The following is a 19,811-nucleotide window of genomic DNA, read 5'->3' as shown; positions in this document are numbered from 1 at the left end:
AAATTGAATCATTATTTTATAACATAAATTTAAGCTTAAGTTATTTAATTGAGTTTGTCTATTACTATTAATATTTTTGTATATATAATTTATACTCATATAAAAGATACTAAATGTGTTATTCCTGTGATCATCATATAAATAAATAGTAAGAAAAATAATGAAATAAAAATATGGTTACATATTCAGATAAAAAAGATGTGTTTTTTTAAAGAATTTATTTTTCTCACACTTGCTCTAAAGTTTGAATTATTCCTCTAATGACGAAATGGAATATATCTGATTATAATTATAATTATGAACAGAAAATTAATTGTCTAAACAAAATTATCAATCAATTATACCTCGAAATCGAAATCAAATCGAGCTAACTCTTTTAAAATGAAACGTTAAGTAAAAATAAACGATATAAAATTATCAATCAACTACATATCAAAGTTTAAACTAAATCGAGCAACCAACGACAATAACCACATATATAAGTCTCTCTTCTCAACTCTTAATTTAATTTTTAAAATTAAAAAAAATAACTCTTTAAAAATGAAACGTTGAGTAAAAATGAACGATACAAAATTATCAATCAACTACATATTAAAATTCAAACTAAATCAAACAACAAATAACAATAACCACTTAAATAAGTCTCTCTCCTCAACTCTTAATTCAATTTTAATAACTAATCAAATTAATTCTCGAAACATCAAACATCGAGTAAAAATAAAGGGAGCTAATAATTTTCCTCTTCATGTTCAACTAGAATGCATTTGAATTTTGAAATCCGTGACACCGAGACCCATTATTGGACATGGTAAAAGTGGTAGAGAATTAGCCATTTGTCATTACCTAAACATAGAATTGTTAGGTCTCATCTTATGAAGCCAAATAGGATTGACAAGTGCCTCTTGCTCTTAATTTTCATATTGTTTTCGTTTAAAAAAGAATAATTTAATTCATAAAATTAAAATTATAGTAAATATATTAAAATATTTATCACGTGAAAAATTATAATTAATTAAACTATTTTTATGTCAAATTAAAATCAGATAAACAGCGGGGTCTTCCAAGTACTAATAAATTTGTGCGTAGTTTACTACATTCCTTTGATAAAATTTCAAAAAGAAAAGAAAAAAAACCAAATATGCCACCAGGGTCATCAAGAGCCAACATAAGTGTTGGTTCATTTGAAGCTTTTCTTCAAGGTTGGTTAAGACGTCAAGAAGAATTGTTGAATGAACTTACAATAACACAAAACACACTTGATGAATCAATTATACGAAACCTTATTTCGCGTATTTTAGCTCATTATCAAGAATATTACGAAGAAAAATCAAGAATGTCACATATAAATGTGTTCTACATGTTTTCTCCATCATGGTTTAGTCCATTAGAAAAAAGTTTCTTATGGATTGCTGGGTTTAAACCAGGATTAGCCTTTCCACTTGTAATGAATTCCGTTAATGATTTGACTGAAAATCAAATTGAAATGATTAATGGCCTAAAAATCGAAACGAGGATCCAAGAGAGGGACCTTATGGATAAATTAGCTAAGATTCAAGAAAGTGTCGCTGCACCGCCGTTGATGGGACTTGCACAGCAGTACGGAATGGAAATGCTTCGAGGTATCCGTCTAAAAGCTTAAGTTATTAGAAATAATATGTTTTCTTTTAGATGTCATAATTTTGCATAATATTATTTTGTTTGTAAAATATTTTAATAAAAAATGATAAGTGAAGCTTTAGATTAATATCATTAAAAGAATTTTACTCGATGTCCAAACTCAATAGATTTTTGTAAAAAAAAAAAAAAAGGACCTTATGAAGATTTTTTTTAATTTGTGGAGTTACAATAATTATTGTGACGTCATTTGAATTTTTGAAAGTAAGATAATTTAAATTTATTCGTTAATTAAGATACTAAATTTTTAAACTTTTTGAAATAAAATTTATTAGAATTAATTGTAAAAAGTAGTAGTCATAATAACTAATAATTAAAACAATCAATATTGTTTTGAGTCTTGAAAATTCAAACAATCTTTGAAAAGGAGCTTTGGGGAGTACACAATCATGTTATCTCTCGAGACATATTTTGTAGTGCTATATCAAATTTACTAAGCGGACGGTTGAATTCAACCATACGATCCTTCACGTTTTCCTCTTCATAAGCCCAACATGTAGAGTTATATTATTTGTTTATTTATTTTTGCTTTTGTCTGCTCTGATACGACGATCTCATATACTTTTACTTACTTAATTATATTATGTTACGTAGACGGAGAAATTAGTGAAGTGGACGAGGAGATGGAGAAACTAAGAACCGCTATGGAGAATGTAGTAACAGATGCAGATAGATTGAGGACAAAAACAGCAGATGGTGTGGTGGGAATTCTAAATCCTTTGCAAAGTTTGAAGTTTTTGGCAGCAGCAGCACAACTTCAACTAAGAATAAGGATGGTTGGTATGCAGAGAGAAGCAGAGAGGAGACACCAAATGGATACTTCAAATGGTTGGTAGATTTGGTTTTTGGGGCGGAACCAAATAAATGACTACTTGAATCGCGATTTTGAGCATAAAAGACTTTCGAGTTTGGGTTTTTTGAGACTTGTTTCATAAATAACAAGTACTTTTGGTGTGTTATATCTAAGTTGGGACTTATTTTGAAGTAGTGGTAGTAGATAATTTTTGGTTAGGCAATATATATACATATATGTATTCTCATAATAATAAGACTTTGGGTGAATGTTTTACCTTCTTGCTTTTATTGAGGTAACTTTGTTGTATTTTTTTAAAAATTGTCATACTGTGTTTCAGTTAATTAGTTTTATGTAGATAATTGTCTCTTTCAATTATAATAGCGAATTCAGAATTTTTGTGTTGCTAAAAAATAAATATAAATAGTCTTTTTTGAACCCCTAATTCATTGTATTTTTATTAGGAGAAAATATTTATGTTACATAGCTTAATATAATATACTTTTATATATTATATCTGGTTTCACTCATATTCTTTTATATATGTTATACACTTTTATACAAAGTTAATATACCCTTGTTAATAATTTCTTTTCTTTTTGTTTATTCATTTAAATATATATCCTCAACCAAATGAGTCAAAGAAGAACAAAAACTTGAAATTGAAAACAGATTATGACCTATTGATGGATAAATGTATATGTATTTATTATTACTTTTCATTATGCAAAGTATATTGAGTGAGTTTTATATAATACAAGTCACATGCCAAAAAGGAGGGTTTATGTTGGTCCATATATCATGACAATTATCATCCACAAAATTAAATAATGAAGTGATCGATGGACCACAAACACATAAAATTGTCATTTCTTCCAAATCTATACTACTAGTTTTCTATCAGAAATTAACATACTCATGCCCTTTGTCCTTTGGCATTTTCTTATTTTGGAGAATATTTGATTAGGGATGGCAAAGGGACAAGGTGTGTAGGGCGGATTTAACCTTACACGGGTGTAGAGTAAGGTGGGTTTGACCTTTACACATATGCGGAGGATTGATCATACTGTTGAAAATTTTACGGAATAATATCTTCATCATAAATACTGTCATAGAATTCATCAAGGTTTATATTTCACCACGTAGAAAATTCTCCAAGCTTGAGGCGTGTGAAAGACACTGTACTTAAGGATATTTCACATTGTATAGGTGTGTCTTCAGAATTCAACATACTCTTCTAGTATAAAACTAAGAGTCAGAAACTAACAAAGATCTTATCAATAAACATTCAACACTAAAATATATATTTACGTAGGAGATTTTTTTTTTCTTTTTGTGATATTATCTTATTTTTCCGACACTTACAAGTACTTGATTAAAATAAACAAAATATATGAATTAGGAAAAAATAAAATGAGATGGAGATGCGGGGTATCGATCCCCGTACCTCTCGCATGCTAAGCGAGCGCTCTACCATCTGAGCTACATCCCCATTTGTGTTTAAATTTTCATCTACAAACTCGTGGACTAATTATCTTATGTGAAGCAAGGTCATAAATGTAGTTCTAACCTACTTAGTCACTTGACATATGTCGAGGATTTTAGCAAGGAATTTCAAATTATAAAGAAATAAACGCATACAAAAAAAATATTTAGTAAATATAAAAAATAATCTTAACTTTGAATTGATATTATAATTATTTTAGTAAAGGGGGTCGAATATATGTATTAAGAAAGACATACATACATGATACGAACGACTTAGAAGTCAAGAGTAAGTTGGTGAGGTTTAGAAATAAATCATGTTTTTAAAGGCATAATACATAAACATGACTCTTAATTGGCGTTAGTTGACAACTATGACACATAACTTTAGATGTGTACAAGTAGACACTTAAACTTGTATAAAATTAAACAATTGACACATCGTCCTACATGACACCCTACATGGAAAATTTGTGTCCTAGGTGGCTCATGTCATGTAGGACACGTTGTTCAATTTTATATAAGTTTAAATGTCTACTTGTCCTCGTTCAAAATTAAGGATCATAGTTATCAACTAACGTCAATTTAATTATCATATTTATGTATTATGTCTTTTTCAAACATGACAAACTTTTAAAACGAAGACAAAAAAATGTGAATTTATGTATGATAGAGTTACAAATGATATTCTCAATGTATTTAATTATTATTATAGGAGAACTCTATTGTTAATCAATTATTATATGTATGGAGAGACTAAACAAATATACCATAAAAGCAAAATAATTATAAATATATATCTCTTTATATTTATACCTCTCTAAATAATTATATTATATACCTTCTAACCAATCTTACTAAACTAATATTAAATCAGTATTATATATTGCATTAATATTATTAAGTCTAACAATATCACTTAATCGATATACTGTATTAGTATCATTAAAATTGATAATTACAGTTTATTGTATCAGTTAAATTGAATCATTATCATCTTTTATGACATCAATATAGTATATATATATATATAAAGAAGTATATACTTGTAATTAATTTACATTTTGACAAATTCAAATTTGAGATTTTTATTTGAATAAAAAAAAATTAAGGAGGTTCAACCTTTTTATGTTAGCGTATATTTCGAGATATGAATAATCTTTTTAATTTTTTTTTTTAATCAAAGTCTCAAAGCTTTTAGTTTATACCATTTGAGCCAAACAAACAGAAGAATGCCGAACGCCTGAAAGCCAATTCAAAATAGTGTTAAAGTAATTCACAATCGGAATTCGATCCAACGATTCTTCACTTCTCATTTCGCCATGTTCGCGAAGAAGCTTTTTCAGAAAGCTACTCAATATCATCATCACCAGGTGCGTTTTTGTCTTCTACTGTTATTTCAGTTGACTTTGTGATGTTTTTTACATTTGAAATTATTGATAATGATGTTCATTTCAGTGAGAATCGTGTTTTTAGGTATTAAATTTGACCGGAACCCTGTGAAATTGATGAAAATTGGTTTTGTTCTGCTCAAATTGGTTGTTTTTAGGTAACTGAGCTGTGAAACTTGTGAGTATTTGATGAAATTAATTGGTAAGAGGTTTTTGATGATGCTCGAGGTTTATACCGGGAATTATGTGGAGTTGTTACTTATGAACGTTGCTAATTTGAGCTTCTCTAAGTTTAGGTTGTCACTGTAAAGATGGAATGGGGATATAGATGATTTATATAGACGGGGCGATTAGTTTGGGATTGAGGCTTAGCTGGCTGTCAATGTGATTTTGAATAAGATTCCAATCTTCAAGGAGAAAATATCTTTGGAACAACTTATAGTGAAGTACTAACTGAAGAGAAACATATAGGACATTGGTTTTAGATAATGTGATGCTAATTTGTTTGGTGGATGTTACTCTATTGGTGCTTAATCGGCTCCGGTATTCATTCCATCCATTTTGTAAGACTTGAATGTAATTGTGGAGTAATTCTTTTTTTCTACTTTTTTTTTTTTTGTGTGTGCGCACAGACAAATGGAAGTGGTTTAACAGCAAGTGACCTGAATGTTCGTGCTACTGTACATTATGGTATCCCGTCAACCGCATCAATTCTTGCAGTAGACTCCGTCCAGCGCCTATTGGCTATTGGAACATTGTGAGTTAAAGTTTTGATCTTATGCACTTAATTTGGATGGAAGCCTGTCACAAAAGTAATGAAATTGTTGCTCCTGATATGCTTCTTTGAAAGCATTGGGTTGTTGAATCCTGGTCATTCCAGTTTCTACAGTTCAGTTCAGCATTGAACTTCTCCTATATAGGTGTAGTATGTAAGCACTAGTATCGGTGTATCACAATTTTTTGGTGCACTTGTTAGAATATGCTCAGATCATTCAAATAGCTATTCACATATCTTGCGGATCGAAATATAATTTTTTAGACAGTGGATAGCTTTTGGTAGAACTGGAAATCGCTGCTGTTAGGGTTCTTGAATTCGGTTGATCAGAATTGCTAGGTAAGATTGAAGTGGCTAGAGAAAAAGTGTTAGCTTATCAAATTTTATCTTTGCCAAGTGATAGCTGGTTGATGCAATAGGCGTACAACCACTGTTATTTGGCTGCAGAATCACGTGACACTGCACTCCCTTGTTTAGTAAATGGTACTTTTACCAGTTCCCTGTACTCTTGCCAGACAACATGATGACACAATACAGTCTGAGAATTTGAATCTACATGAAAAATATTAAGTTCTGATATTTTTAATTTCAAGATTATGACGAAGTATATTTATTTAACATGTTCTAGTCTTCCTATGCACATGTTCAAGTTTTTTCCTGAATTTCCAAAAATCTTAATCAAAGGTTTTTCTTTTGACTCTTGGGAAGCTAAACTGCTAAAATTCTTGCAATGGGGAAGTTAAAAGTCAGGTAATGTGGTTTTGATTTCTAATGATAGGAATTAAGATCTCATTTTCAACTCTAGGGTAAAACTTGATGTCATACCTAATTTCTTGAGCTCAATTGATACTTGAAGCAACAGTATTCTTGAGCTCAATTGATCGTTGAAGCTACAATATATTTTTCTTGAAACTGTGATCCTGCCATATTTTATTATTATGGTTGATTAGGAAGACAGTCCCTCACCACATTATTTTGAAATGTAAAGAACGAATGGAAACTTTATGTTTAGATTAACAAATCAGTTAGGCACTGGTTGGTAGGGGTCCGGGAAGGAGTCTCTTGATAGTTTGTTAATCTCAATAGGGGAATTTGAGACTTAATTAAATGAATACAGAAGTCGCTATGCATTTTCATTCTCTTTTCCCTTGTTTTTTTTTGTGATTGAAAAGGACTTTTGTTTAGGTGGTGATGAAAATCTATTTCAGATGGATTTGAAATAAGTTGAAGGCTCAGGATGTACATTTTAATCTGTCCATACTATCTTGTAGTTGTAAACTACTCATCTGTATAAATGGTTTGATGGCTCTATCTTGTTAACGTAGTATCCAAACATTTTTTCAGGGATGGTAGGATAAAAGTGATTGGTGGGGACAATATTGAAGGTCTCTTGATTTCTCCAAAGCAGTTGCCATACAAATATCTAGAGGTTTGGTTTTTGCACATGAAATCATCCTACAGATTCTTATATAGGTTCTAAAGTTTTCCAAGTGTATATTATTTGATATTTTTCTGGAGCATTTTGTAACACCTCATTTCTCTGATAATGTCTTGGATAGGAGAAAATTGGGACCAGATTTCCTTATCAGCAGATTAAGGTCTCTGAAAGATATGGTCTTTAGAATTGATAATGTCAGGTTTATGAACAAAGTCAAGAAAGAGCTGGATATTTTATCAAATTTTGCTCAAATACTTTTTTATGACAATGTCCAATGATGACCATTTTTGTTTTTAGTGTTGATTCCATCTGTTTACCTTTAGTAAGAGACTATGTCGCTCGGACTCTTCAGAAATGTCAATGGGTGCGTGTTGGATTCGCCAAAAGTAGTGTATTTCTGGAGAATCCGACACGGATGTGACATCAAAAGTGAAGAGTCCGCACAACTAAGAGTAAGAGGACAATTAACTGAAATAGGCCTATATTTGTTCTATATCTCTTTCTTTTCGGAAGTAAGTTCCATCCTCATGAGGCCTTCTCCCTTCCTGAGGCGAGGTATTTTCTTTTTTGTCAAAGCTAACTCAGCTTTTCTGTTTCACTATTTTGGGTAGTGTTTGTCAGACTCGGACATAGAAAGGTTCTTGGCTGAATAAAGCCAAACTTCATAAATTATGTTCTTCAGTGATCTGGCTTACTGGCTTTATTTTCCTATAACTGATCATGTCCTATCCTACACCTTGAAATGAAGTGTAGTACGTTCATAGCAATAATAAACCTAACAAAGGTTGGGGTCGATCCCACGGGGAGTACACGTGTGCCAAGGTGTCCAAGAGTGCAAATTTGATAATTTTCTAAGTTTTCTTCTAATAAAAGAGTGATTGAGTAATTAATTCTAAAATTAGACTATTTTCTAAGCTAAGAATTTGATCGAACACTTGGAATGCAATAACAATGTTTTGTTTTTCAATCAAGAGAGGGTCGGGAGCTTTAGCCTCTAGCTAGTTTGTGAATAGAAGTATCTTGCTCAAATTACTTGGGATTAATAAAAATGATCCAATTGATTGTTACTTTCTAAAATTTTCCAACTCCAGCAATCTAATCCCCAAAAGTTCTTCTAAATTCAAAGAAAAATATTAAGATCAATTGATGGACCCAAGTAGGAATTTCCCTTCCTAGTGCGATTCCATTAATCAAGCACAATTAGTTCCTCAATATTCTCAATTCCTTGCTACTTGCTTGATAACCCAATCCAATTCTACTCTTCTAAGCAAGAAATGGATGTGTAGGGCTTAATCTAGTGTTTGCAACCACCGAATTGACATAAAAAGAATGCAAACAAGATAATAATCACAACCCAAGTAAAAAATAAGCAAGATAACTAGTATTCAATCACATAAATGCTATAAGAGTCTACAACCTCAGCTAATGGGTTCAACTACTCATGCTAGAGAAAGAAAATACAAGATGAATGGAAAAGAAAGAAATGATTAAAGAGTAATTAGGAAAGAAAATTGATACTCTATGGTGAAATCCTTCAAAACCTTGCAAAAGTAGCTATGACTGCGTATCTACTTCCAAAATAAAAAGAAGTACATAAGAAAATTACCTAAAGACTATTTATAGTTGTCTAAAATCTGTGACAAAAATGCCATTTTCAGGTGCAAAGTGTGGTCGCCAAATAAAGTGCACACCACACTTCTCTTTTTTTTTTTTGCTTCAGTGAATTTTCGCTGCCGCACCTCCAATTTCTTTCCAAATTTTATGCTAAGAAGTGCGGAGCACACTTAAAAGTGTGCTGGCACTTTTCTCCTTCTTGTCTTCTACATACTTCCACCATTTAAAATTCTTCCCTGAAGTGTGGCCTTCACTTTAAAGTGCATCCACATTTTCCTTGGATTTGGGATCCACAATTTCTTTGATTCCCAACTCCTCATTCCTCTGCTAGAAAGTTAGGCCAACACAATGAAGTGTTGGCATAGCTGTCTTTGCTCTTTTTCAAATTTCTTGCTTTCTTTCACCTATTTTTTCATCATTCTTGATCAAATCCTTGATTGATTGTCTTTCTTGAGTTCCAAATCCTTAATGTCACCACTTTAAGTTAGTTTAGGTTATTAAGTTATACTCAAAAACTCTTAAAACTCAAGGAAAAGGCAATCATAAGTTGGTATTCTTTCAACTTATCAATAACATTGGTAAACTGATGGTGTCTTCATTTCTTGCACTTTGACTAACTTCATGATTTCATGAATCTGTCTCTTGTACAATCTCAAGATATATGTTTAATCTGTTCTCTTTTATTTGTCTTTGCCTGTGGCAGTTCCTTCAAAATCAGGGTTTTCTTGTCAGCATCACAAATGAAAATGATATTCAGGTATTAATTTTTTTCCAGGAAGTTGGCTTTTAATGTCCTTAGTGCAGCATTCTCAAACATTAATCAAAATGGGAAACTTAAGATCATTTGTGTGTCGTAGTTTGTATTGTGTTTCTTGTTGGGTTTTGATGCCTTCTTTGGTGCAGCATTCTGAAATGTTAATCGACATGGGAAACTGAACTTGATTTGGTGTGGTAGTTTGTAGGTGTATAAGACTTCTCTTTCTCTTAATTTTGTGCAGGTTTGGAATCTCAAAAGCAGATCTGTAGCTTGTGATTTGCAATGGGAATCAAATATAACTGCCTTTTCAGTTATCAATGGCTCTTCCTTCATGTACGAAATCGATGTGCACCCAAGAAAGTTATACAGTGGAAACAGTTGAGAGTATTTTATGCTTATATTAAATTTGTCCTGTCATTATAGGTATGTTGGAGATGAATATGGAACAATCTCAGTTTTGAAGTTCCATGTTGAGAACAGAGAGCTGCTGCAACTGCCATATCAGATCATATGGAGTTCTCTTTCTGGTGCTTACTGCATAGTCTTAGTGAAGATCTTTTATCTGATTCCTTAATTCCAAAGATTATGTTTGTTACCTATTCTTTGTAAAGTGACTCTTGTTTAGTTGACATTCTTTTTACTTGTAGAGTCTTTTGAAATTTGAGCTATTTCTTGGCAGATGTTAAAACCTTGGGTTACAAGCATGAATGTATCATTCACGTTCAGGGCAGAAAATTGACTAAAAACAGCTGTGGGTTGCCGTACCAAGATATATCTTCCCATTTCCAAAGTCTACGGATGGAAATTGCAGATAACTAGGTCTAGTTTGTCCAATGCCAATAGAGGGACATGCCTCTTGATTCAGAAGAGTTTCATGTTCATTATACTATGGTTCAACCTTTTGTTGCCAGCCGCCTAGAAAAGTTCTCATTAGGCTTGATATAATTTTGTGTCTAGTGTTAGAGGCTATTCAATGAGTTTTTTGCTGGCACCATTTGCACCTGTAATTAACAGAAGTACATGGATTTTCCACCTCATATCTTATTCTGGCATAGCTATATTTTCTGGTACATTAGCTCTGGATCTAATTTCTTCTAATGCAATCAACCTGAGTAACCTTTTTTCATATCCTTATTATTCAATATATGTGGGATGTATGCCAGTGATTAGCTCCTCTAGAAAATTATGGCCACAGATAGTAGGTTTTATTTTGAAATTTTTAGATCTTTCTATCAGACTAAGCATCTTCACCAAACATATTTAATTTGTTAAGAGAATACAAACTGACTTGATTTAACTTCATAATTACCTAACAACCTTTTGTTCTTCTGTCCAAAAGATTCTCTTTTTTTCAAATGCTCATGTGCTTTACTATAATTCAACCAACCTCTAAGGTTGCCTACTTTTTTTTTCTTTTTTTTTTTTTGCAGAAGCAACTAGTTTTCCATATTCAGATCATCAACCAGTTGTTGGAATTCTCCCGCAACCTTTTACATCGGGAAATAGGCAAGTCACAGTTATTGCTTATTGTTTCTTCCTTATCCATCACTAAGCTCGTGTTAACTAAATTAAGCCCTGTCCCTCTTTTGATTTTTTTCTATTTGTCTTCAATGGTTGCCTGACAAGTTATATGTTCTGTTATTCAATGTTGGCTTTTGGCATACAAGTCAAAGAATCTTACATGTGCATGGAGCAAGAAAAACAGAGAAAGGTCCCTTGCTTGCAGATTTTTCTTCTAAGATACATGCTCAGTTATGAGATGCCATTTGGTGGTTCTTCGGGGATAAAATAAGTAGTTCTCATGGGATTAAAAAGAATTGTTGTTGAGCAATTTCTACTAGTCAAGCCCCCGCTTGTGGGATTACACTGTTTTTGTTGTTGTTGATGCAATTTCTACTAGTAAATTACCTAATACCAATATATTTTGGTCATGAGAAGCCTGTCAATGTAGTAAAGCTATAGATGAAGTAACATCTCCACTCATTTACCATTTGGTTCAACTGTAGATGCCTTCTCCGGCCAAAGTCCTTTTATTGCACTGTTTTGAGTTAGATAGAAAACCAAGAAACTTAGTATATTTCTATTTATCGATAGGTAGTGCCTGGGAAATACTAAGCAAAATGGAATGGTGAAGGCATCATTTACTGGTAAAAAGACTATAATTCTCCTTTACTAGTGGCAACTAACAAAATACAAATCTGTCAATTGATGTATGGGGATTTGTGTATATGATTTTATTACTTTGGTGTGGTTCATTAGAATTTTGAACATGTTTTTTCTTTATAAATTCCTGGACTGATGACACTTACTGCAGATTATTGATTGCATACGAGTGTGGTTTAATTATACTATGGGATGTCGTCGAAGCCCATGTTATCATTGTCAAAGGTGATAAAGATCTCCATTTGAAGGATGGTGCTTTTAAAAAGAGCGCAGATTCCAGCTCTCCTGATGATCTATTGCAGCACCAATTCGAGGAGAAAGAAATAACCACACTTTGCTGGGCATCCATTGATGGATCCATTCTTGCTGCTGGGTACATAGATGGAGATATTCTGCTTTGGAAAATGTCAAAATCGTCTGCAAGCAAAGGTCAGGAAGCCGGACCATTTGATAATGTTGTTAAGCTACAGCTGTCTTCTGTTGAAAAGAGGCTTCCAATTATTGTCTTACACTGGTGGGCAAACAGTAAATCCCAGAATAATAGCGATGGCCATCTCCTCATTTATGGCGGTGATGAAATAGGATCCGATGAAGTCATTACGGTTAGTTTTACACTTGGATCACATAAATATTCTCATTATTGTTCCATCATTATGCTATATGCTGGCTCACTGGCTAAGTAGACTTAGTTTGTCATTTATATAACTTCAAATTATAAAATGTTGCATTATAGTTATGTGACTAGTTTCATTTTTTTAATATAAAATGTTGCATTTCTGGGTCAACATGAACTGCACTTTGGGCCGAAATAAACGGAAACTGAACAGTGAAATCTAAAAACCAGAACTTGTACTTCCTATGCATTTTGAGCATTCAAGTATTATATTTGCTTGTCTATATCATTTTCGTGGATATACGTATCTTGTAAAGTGATTGGTGTACTCAGGTTATATCTTAGTGTGTGTGTTTTTAGATTGCAAGGATGTTGGCTTTTGAAGTTTGAAATGATCTTGATTGAAAAGTGTATTTGATATCTGATGACATCTACCATTTTCGAGTTTTTGTGGATAAGTCAAATTGTTATTGTTGTAGCGTTGTAGTGTGGTCTTGATTTAAAATCTGAATAACATTTAAACTAATGCTTGACTCATTGAGCAATCGTTTGAATATTAGCACTCCTATCTTATTCAACTACTGTCAAAGTTAAATGGTAAATCAGGCTCTCAGACACCTGCCTTAGGTCAGTCAGAATAATGAATAGTCTATCCTAGTAGAAGTGCACACATATACATAGTGAAAATTTACAGGTTGCGTCAAGAATTATTATTTCCTGACAATCTTCACAATATTCTAGCTCGTTTATATTTTCCGACTATTTGTGATTTACATGTTTGTGTATAGGGGAGCATACATGTCTACTTTCAAAACTAGTGGTAAAATTCCTCACAGATTCAGCTTTCGCACTTTAACCCCAGAGAAGGGAAAGAATTTGAACAACATCTATTTAGCTTCTGTTAGGTGTCGCATTTGTCCTGGGGATATGACATACCTTCCTACTATGTACATTTTCAAACATAACCGTATTTATGATAAAAGCTATTTTCTGGTGCTTTGCTGCTGCAGATCCTTACACTTGAGTGGTCGTCTGGAATAGAGACTTTGAAATGTGTTGGTCGTGTTGACCTCACTCTTAGTGGCTCATTTGCAGATACGATCTTATTACCAACTACAGGGGCAACAACACCTGATGGAAAAGCTGCTTTATTTGTTTTGATGAGCCCTGGACAACTAAACCTTTTTGATTGTTCAACCTTGGCCGACTTGGTATCCAAAGAGGAGAAAAAAGTATCTCTATCAGCTAAGGATTTTCCTGTAGAATTGCCAACTGTTGATCCTTCCATGACAGCGACAAAGCTTACCCAGTTGCATTCAGATGGAAACTTAACGGAGCTTCTGCAAGAGGTGATTTTTTCTAGAAATCCAGAGTTATTTCTAATTTAGATTATTATGAGTTTGATTTTAACCAGACGCCTTTCTTCAAGAAGTTCTCCACAGCAACATCATCTGGGGCTAGCAGATGGCCCTTGACTGGAGGGGTGTATAATCATACTTCTCGAGCTGAGACTAACAGGATTCAGAGAGTTTTTATAGCAGGTTATCAGGATGGATCTGTAAGGATGTGGGATGCCACTCATCCGGTCCTCCTCCTCCTTTGTGTCTTGGATAGAGAGGTTGAGCAACATCTAAAAGTTCCATGTTGCTTCTTATTATTGTGTTGATATGGAACTCTCAGTTTATTCTTGTGAATTTCAGGTTAAAGGTGTTAATACAGTTATATCAAGTGCTTCAGTTTCAAAAATAGATTTCTGCTTCCAGACATTAAGATTGGCAGTTGGGGATGCAAGTGGTCTGGTGGGAAACATCACCTTACATTTCTAATTTGGTGTTAATGTATATTGACCCCTATATTAATTTCCTTCTACACGCAGGTGCGTCTTTATGATTTCAAACATAGTGATATGGGAAACTTCCACGTTGTTACTGATGCTAAAAGTGAAGGTAAATGTAACTGTTATTCCAGTATTTAGTGCCCTTGTCATAGACTGATTGTGTGCCTTAAGAGTATATGCATCACATAGGGTCACCCAACTCCTTATCCAGACCACTGAATTTCAATAATATCTCATGGTTGATAAACTACACCATTTTTTGGGGGTAATTTTTGGAGGTTTTCTGTGAAATGGGTAGCATTCAAATTCTTTGATATCAGATAGTTAAATTCAACTTTTGAGGTGGAATTTTGAAGTTGATCCTAATTTCCTAACTGAAATTTGTGAACTTCTGACTGAACTCGGGTTGGAACTTTGGCCAAATATTTTAGTCTAGCATTTGATTTAGTTCAGCTCTGAAATTGTTCCACCAAGTGCAGCTGGATGAGATAGTGAAAATTCCATAGGAAGTTGGTATCAAAAGATCTCTTGTTAAATAGCTTCTGGGATTCATGTGTCTTATTTTTGTTGAAGTAAATATTTCCTGGATGAATGTTTTTGAGGTCCGTCACTTATGTTTTTTTACCAGCCATAGTGAATACATATTTGTATAACAGATTTTACACGCTTAGTTCATTCATGTGTTGATATATCCCCATTTATCCAATTTCTTCCTTCCTCACCTGGAAGCCCATTTTTACATACAAATTGTTAAAAAAAGATGTGCAACTTGAAAAATATCTTTGCCTCCATTGTTGGAATTTTTGAATGAATCTTCAAAGTTGTCTGAAAATTGCGAGTCCTATTAATTGTTAGTGGACAAACTTGATTTGTTATCGTGTTTGGGGCTCAAATCGTGGTTTTATTCCTGATAATGGTTTTGTTCTCTTAGATGAACTTAATTGTGACCACACACCTCTAACCACCTCCATATATCCAGGTAGCTGTCCATAGTCGTAGCAAGCTACTTTGTGGACAACAATTGAATCTAATGTGCCACACATTTCTTTTCCCAGTATCTTTCCCCTACATCTCAAAATGAGTGAGGGGGTATGAAATACAAGGGTCAAACCATTTGGTTTCCACATTCATTCCAGACTTATATTCCTTAAATATTTGAAAATCTTACATACAACAACAACATTCCTATTGTAGGCCAATAAGTGGGGTCTGGGGAGGGTGAAGTGTACACGGACCTTAACTCTACCTTTGTGGGGTATTGAGGATGTTTTCGATAGACAAAAAGTACAATATCCTATAATTTAAAAAGCACTTAAAAATTGTTTCAAACCTTATAGTCAAAAAGTTGTGAGACACTTCAAATAGTAATATTTTTTGACAGAATGGGAGGAGGAAATAATATATCATTTCTATGTTAAAATACTCCTGATTTGCATAATTGGAGATCAAACTACTATCTGTGAACTCACTGGTATATACGTTTTCTTAGTTCATGAGTTGGCACAAGGTCAAGGACCTACTTGCAGAGCTGTTCTAAAGCTTCTCGATGTTCGAGTCCGAGCAATTGAGTTTGTAAATCATGGAGCCAAACTTGTAGTTGGATACGAAAATGCTAAGGTCAATAACACTATCATTTTCTCAAGTTTTGTGATGGACTTCTGATGTCTATTTTATTGTTGATTAATGTGGATACTTATTATTATGCCTCCACTTTCAGGTTGCAGTGCTTGATATGACTTCATTATCAGTATTGTTCTTGTCAGACTCCGCATCTGCTGGTTGTTCTCCACTGGTCACTCTGATTACAAAGAGATTTGTGCAAAGTGACAGTAATAGCAAAAGCCCAAAACAATCAGAGCTTACAGAAAAGCGTATGGAGGAACTCATGTTCATTTTAACTGAGGATGCAAAGATATATGTAATTGATGGTGGTAATGGTAAAACGTATGGTTCAGGGCCCTTGCATTTAAAGAAAGTGTCGACTGCAATTTCTATGTATGTCATAGGCAAGTACATATTTGTAGAGAAATCCAAAGTTTTTTGACTTGTAAGTTGTACTCAGTTTTGTGTTGATTTTCTTTCATTTCAGAAAACAACATCCCATTTTCTTATGTAATTAGCAAGCAGCCAGAGTCCAGCAAGGATGATGCAGCTAGTAATGAGCCTTCACAGGAAATGACCACTCGTGACCTAAGTGATACGGTTCCCTTCCTAGAAAATGACTCCTCCAGGAAATACTTTGAGGAGTCCTTTATCCTACTTTGCTGTAAAGATTCAATATGCTCTTATGCTACAAATTCTGTAGTTCATGTGAGTATATTGCTTTATTACGTCTGCATTTCTATTTATGTTGGATGTGCTAATAAAATTCAATTTGATTTTCCAAACTAGGGTGATAACAAATCTGTTTGCAAAGTGAAGCTCGACAAGCCTTGTTGTTGGACTACTACTCTTGTGAAAGATGGGAAAGCTTGTGCGCTACTATTACTCTTTCAGACTGGAGATATCGAGATTCGGTAACCTCTTTCTTTCCAAAATTTTCTGGGGCAAGTACCATTCTTAAACTTTTAAGGACCTTAGTAAGGCATAATTATAATATTTTCCAGTATTTGGTTGCCTTAAAATTGTTAAGAATGTTCTCCAATTTAATAATCACACTTCGATCCTAAACTAGTTTACGTCAAATGGGGGAAATTTGCTCGTGTCATCATGGACGTTGTTCATTGTTATATTTTAAGTATCTCAATTTGTGTTATTTTCCTTTACAATTATCCCAATTTGTATCAGTTGCTTCAATTAACACGAGAAACATTGTTGTAAGTTTTTAACATTGCGCCATTGCCAAGATATTATTCTGATGGCTATCTCCCATCTTCTGGAGATGGAGATTAAGAAACAAGTTGTTTGAGACATACATTACTACCTTGATACCCAGCCAAATATTGGATAATGACCGACAAATAGTTTTTCAGGAAGATTTTTCCAAAACTTCTGCAGTCATACGAAATGCACCTTGAATGTACAACTTTTCTGTGTGTTATACAATTCTGTACTGTCAATTACGCAAGATTGCTTTGCTGCATGTCCATGATAATATATCATGGAAGAACCGAGTGTTAAAAATATTACTATTACTAACATCTATGTATCTCCAGATCTTTGCCTGATCTAGAGTTGCTGGAGCGAACTTCTTTAATGTCGGTTTTAAGGTGGAATTTCAAACCAAATATGGACAGGGCAATGAGTTCCATGGAGAATGGCCATATTATTCTGGTAATCAGAGTTGCAGTGCATGTTATTATCCTATCGCATTTAGCATTATTGTTTGCTTATTGAAATTTTGGCCTATTATTGCATGGCTGTCCTCTGAACATCTCTGTCTAACAAATCTCAGGCAAATGGTTCTGAACTGGCTTTAGTGTCCCTATTAGCCAGTGAAAATGATTTCAGGTATGTGATCAGTTAGTGATACTTTTCCATCAAATGAATAGCTTACTCATGAGCAGCATAGATTGTTCAAAATTACTGATTCAACAATACAATTTCCAGAATTCCAGAATCTTTGCCGTCTCTTCATGATGAAGTGCTCGCAGCTGCAGCAGATGCTGCCATGAAATTCTCCACTCAGAAGAAGAAACAGGTCTGGTTGATAAAGATGTTTCCTTGTGGTCTTTGTTTTGTAGTGGCTGAATTCGTATAGATGTTGCTGCAGGGTGGGGGGCCAAATATTTTAGGTACTCTAGTTAAAGGATTTAAAGCAGGAAAAACAAATCATAATATGGATTTCAGTCAGATGACGCAGTCAAACTTTAGTCATCTGGAAGGTGTTTTTATGAAGAACCCACTCCACTCAGAACTGTCCCCAACTAAGGAAGCTCTAGAAGAACTGGAGCTCGATATAGGTAACATCCCTTCGTATCTGAAGTTCTTACTTCTTCATGACTGACATTATTTTGTGTCCCTATTTATTCAGCATTTCCGTAGTTGAAGTGCCATTAACTGAAGATTTACTTTTGACACAGATGATATTGAAATTGATGACCCTGTCCCTGTGGCTTCTACTTCATCTCATAACACACAAAATAGCAAAAGAGGTAACTTACATCAAATTGATCTTCTGCACTTTCAGAATCCATAATAACAAATATTTCCCTGTATATATTCGCAGGAACTGAAAGAGAAAAGTTGCTTGATTCTGAGGGTGATGATGCCAAACCCAGACCTAGGACACGTGAAGAAATCATTGCAAAATATAGAAAAACTGGGGTAGTCATATTTGTTATTTTTATGATTTCTCATTCTGAATTGTATCTAGTAAATGTTCTTATTGTTATATTCAATCATATCTATATCTTCCAGGTCCAGGATGCATCATCAGCGGCTGGACAAGCAAGAGACAAGCTTCTAGAACGCCAAGAAAAACTCGAGGTAGGTTAATTAGAGTTAAAGATGGTGAAGATGTTCATGTAACACCTAAAGTTGAACATGATAATACATGAAATAAATTTTTGCTTGTAACCAAGAAGAGTTGAGAGTATAATAAGCTAACACCACTCTAGATTTAAAGATTAGAGGAAGGGGGAATAGGTAGACAGACAGAAAATTGATTAGGATGGCTGTCTGCATTATTCAGATTCAAATGACAAATTCTTCGGTTTGTGCTGCAACTTGGTCCCTGGCCATTGTCTAGTTCTGCACTGTGCTCCTCTTTGAGAAATGCTTAATTTCTCGTTGTACTGGTCCAGTCAAACCTTTGCTTATTCTGGTGAATCGATAACACGTATAAGTCTATATGTTGTTGCAGAGAATCAACCGACGAACTGAAGAACTACGCAGTGGGGCTGAAGACTTTGCATCATTGGCAAATGAGCTTGTTAAGGTAATGGAAAATCGCAATCGGAAATGGTGGCAGATATGAAGATATCATCAACCTTTTCTGGAAACAGAAGATTCATCATTGTTACACATAAGAAAGTATCGGTATTTGACATATATACTGTACAGATCGATATGGCTTTTCGAAAGTTTGGGTTAAAGAAACTGACGAGAGTGTAACATAGATAAAAGCTTAGGTGGTTTTGTTATTTTTTGCTCTTCATTTTCATTATCTTTTGTTTGTCTGCAAAGGAAAATTATGTAACAGACGGCATATTTATTGTTTGTGAAGTGAGTAAAGCCTTTCATAAAAAATACGACGACTAAGAATTGTAATGTGGATCTTTTATACTATCTTTGAGTTTCTGAGTGACGCCAATCTAATCTCCAATTTTT

General features: G+C 33.7%; 2 protein-coding genes and 1 non-coding gene across 5 annotated transcripts; 2 read left to right on the top strand and 1 right to left on the bottom strand.

Moving 5' to 3' along the window:
* Nucleotides 1-1,121: 1,121 nt before the first annotated feature.
* On the top strand, nucleotides 1,122-2,761 carry LOC107030777 (protein DOG1-like 4). The gene is made up of 2 exons (XM_015232031.2): nucleotides 1,122-1,619; nucleotides 2,269-2,761. The coding sequence occupies exons 1-2, from the start codon at nucleotides 1,139-1,141 to the stop codon at nucleotides 2,508-2,510; spliced, it is 723 nt and encodes a 240-aa protein (XP_015087517.1). The 5' UTR covers nucleotides 1,122-1,138; the 3' UTR covers nucleotides 2,511-2,761.
* A 1,125-nt stretch (nucleotides 2,762-3,886) lies between these two features.
* Nucleotides 3,887-3,959, bottom strand: TRNAA-AGC. The gene has a single exon. It is a non-coding gene; the product is annotated as a tRNA-Ala (tRNA).
* Nucleotides 3,960-5,119: 1,160 nt separating this feature from the next.
* LOC107031635 lies at nucleotides 5,120-19,794 on the top strand. 3 transcript variants are annotated; one of them, XM_015233071.2, is made up of 24 exons: nucleotides 5,120-5,325; nucleotides 5,976-6,100; nucleotides 7,463-7,547; nucleotides 9,874-9,927; nucleotides 10,169-10,260; nucleotides 10,351-10,454; nucleotides 11,358-11,433; nucleotides 12,242-12,692; nucleotides 13,714-14,052; nucleotides 14,133-14,321; nucleotides 14,404-14,502; nucleotides 14,580-14,649; nucleotides 16,030-16,157; nucleotides 16,258-16,546; nucleotides 16,630-16,850; nucleotides 16,932-17,056; nucleotides 17,696-17,813; nucleotides 17,935-17,990; nucleotides 18,090-18,180; nucleotides 18,241-18,442; nucleotides 18,563-18,634; nucleotides 18,709-18,806; nucleotides 18,900-18,968; nucleotides 19,345-19,794. In XM_015233071.2, exons 1-24 carry the CDS (start codon nucleotides 5,275-5,277, stop codon nucleotides 19,456-19,458), a joined length of 3,318 nt encoding a protein of 1,105 aa, XP_015088557.1. In that variant the 5' UTR covers nucleotides 5,120-5,274; the 3' UTR covers nucleotides 19,459-19,794. The 3 variants fall into 3 exon arrangements, with proteins under 3 accessions (XP_015088557.1, XP_015088558.1, XP_015088559.1); XM_015233072.2 differs by having other exon boundaries at nucleotides 5,121-5,325; nucleotides 14,136-14,321; XM_015233073.2 differs by having other exon boundaries at nucleotides 5,121-5,325; nucleotides 18,253-18,442.
* The last annotated feature ends 17 nt before the right edge of the window (nucleotides 19,795-19,811 follow it).

Source organism: Solanum pennellii, chromosome 9, assembly GCF_001406875.1.
Source record: "Solanum pennellii chromosome 9, SPENNV200".
Taxonomy (NCBI): Eukaryota; Viridiplantae; Streptophyta; class Magnoliopsida; order Solanales; family Solanaceae; genus Solanum; species Solanum pennellii.
This window is presented reverse-complemented; position numbering and strand designations above follow the sequence as displayed.

Coding starts and splice junctions, on each gene's coding strand:
- LOC107031635 (XM_015233071.2), top strand. CDS start 5,275: ATGTTCGCGAAGAAGCTTTTTCAGAAAGCTACTCAATATCATCATCAC. Junction 18,181..18,240: donor CCACTCAGAAGAAGAAACAG/GTCTGGTTGATA, acceptor GAATTCGTATAG/ATGTTGCTGCAGGGTGGGGG. Junction 18,635..18,708: donor CACACAAAATAGCAAAAGAG/GTAACTTACATC, acceptor ATATATTCGCAG/GAACTGAAAGAGAAAAGTTG.
- LOC107030777 (XM_015232031.2), top strand. CDS start 1,139: ATGCCACCAGGGTCATCAAGAGCCAACATAAGTGTTGGTTCATTTGAA. Junction 1,620..2,268: donor CGGAATGGAAATGCTTCGAG/GTATCCGTCTAA, acceptor TATGTTACGTAG/ACGGAGAAATTAGTGAAGTG.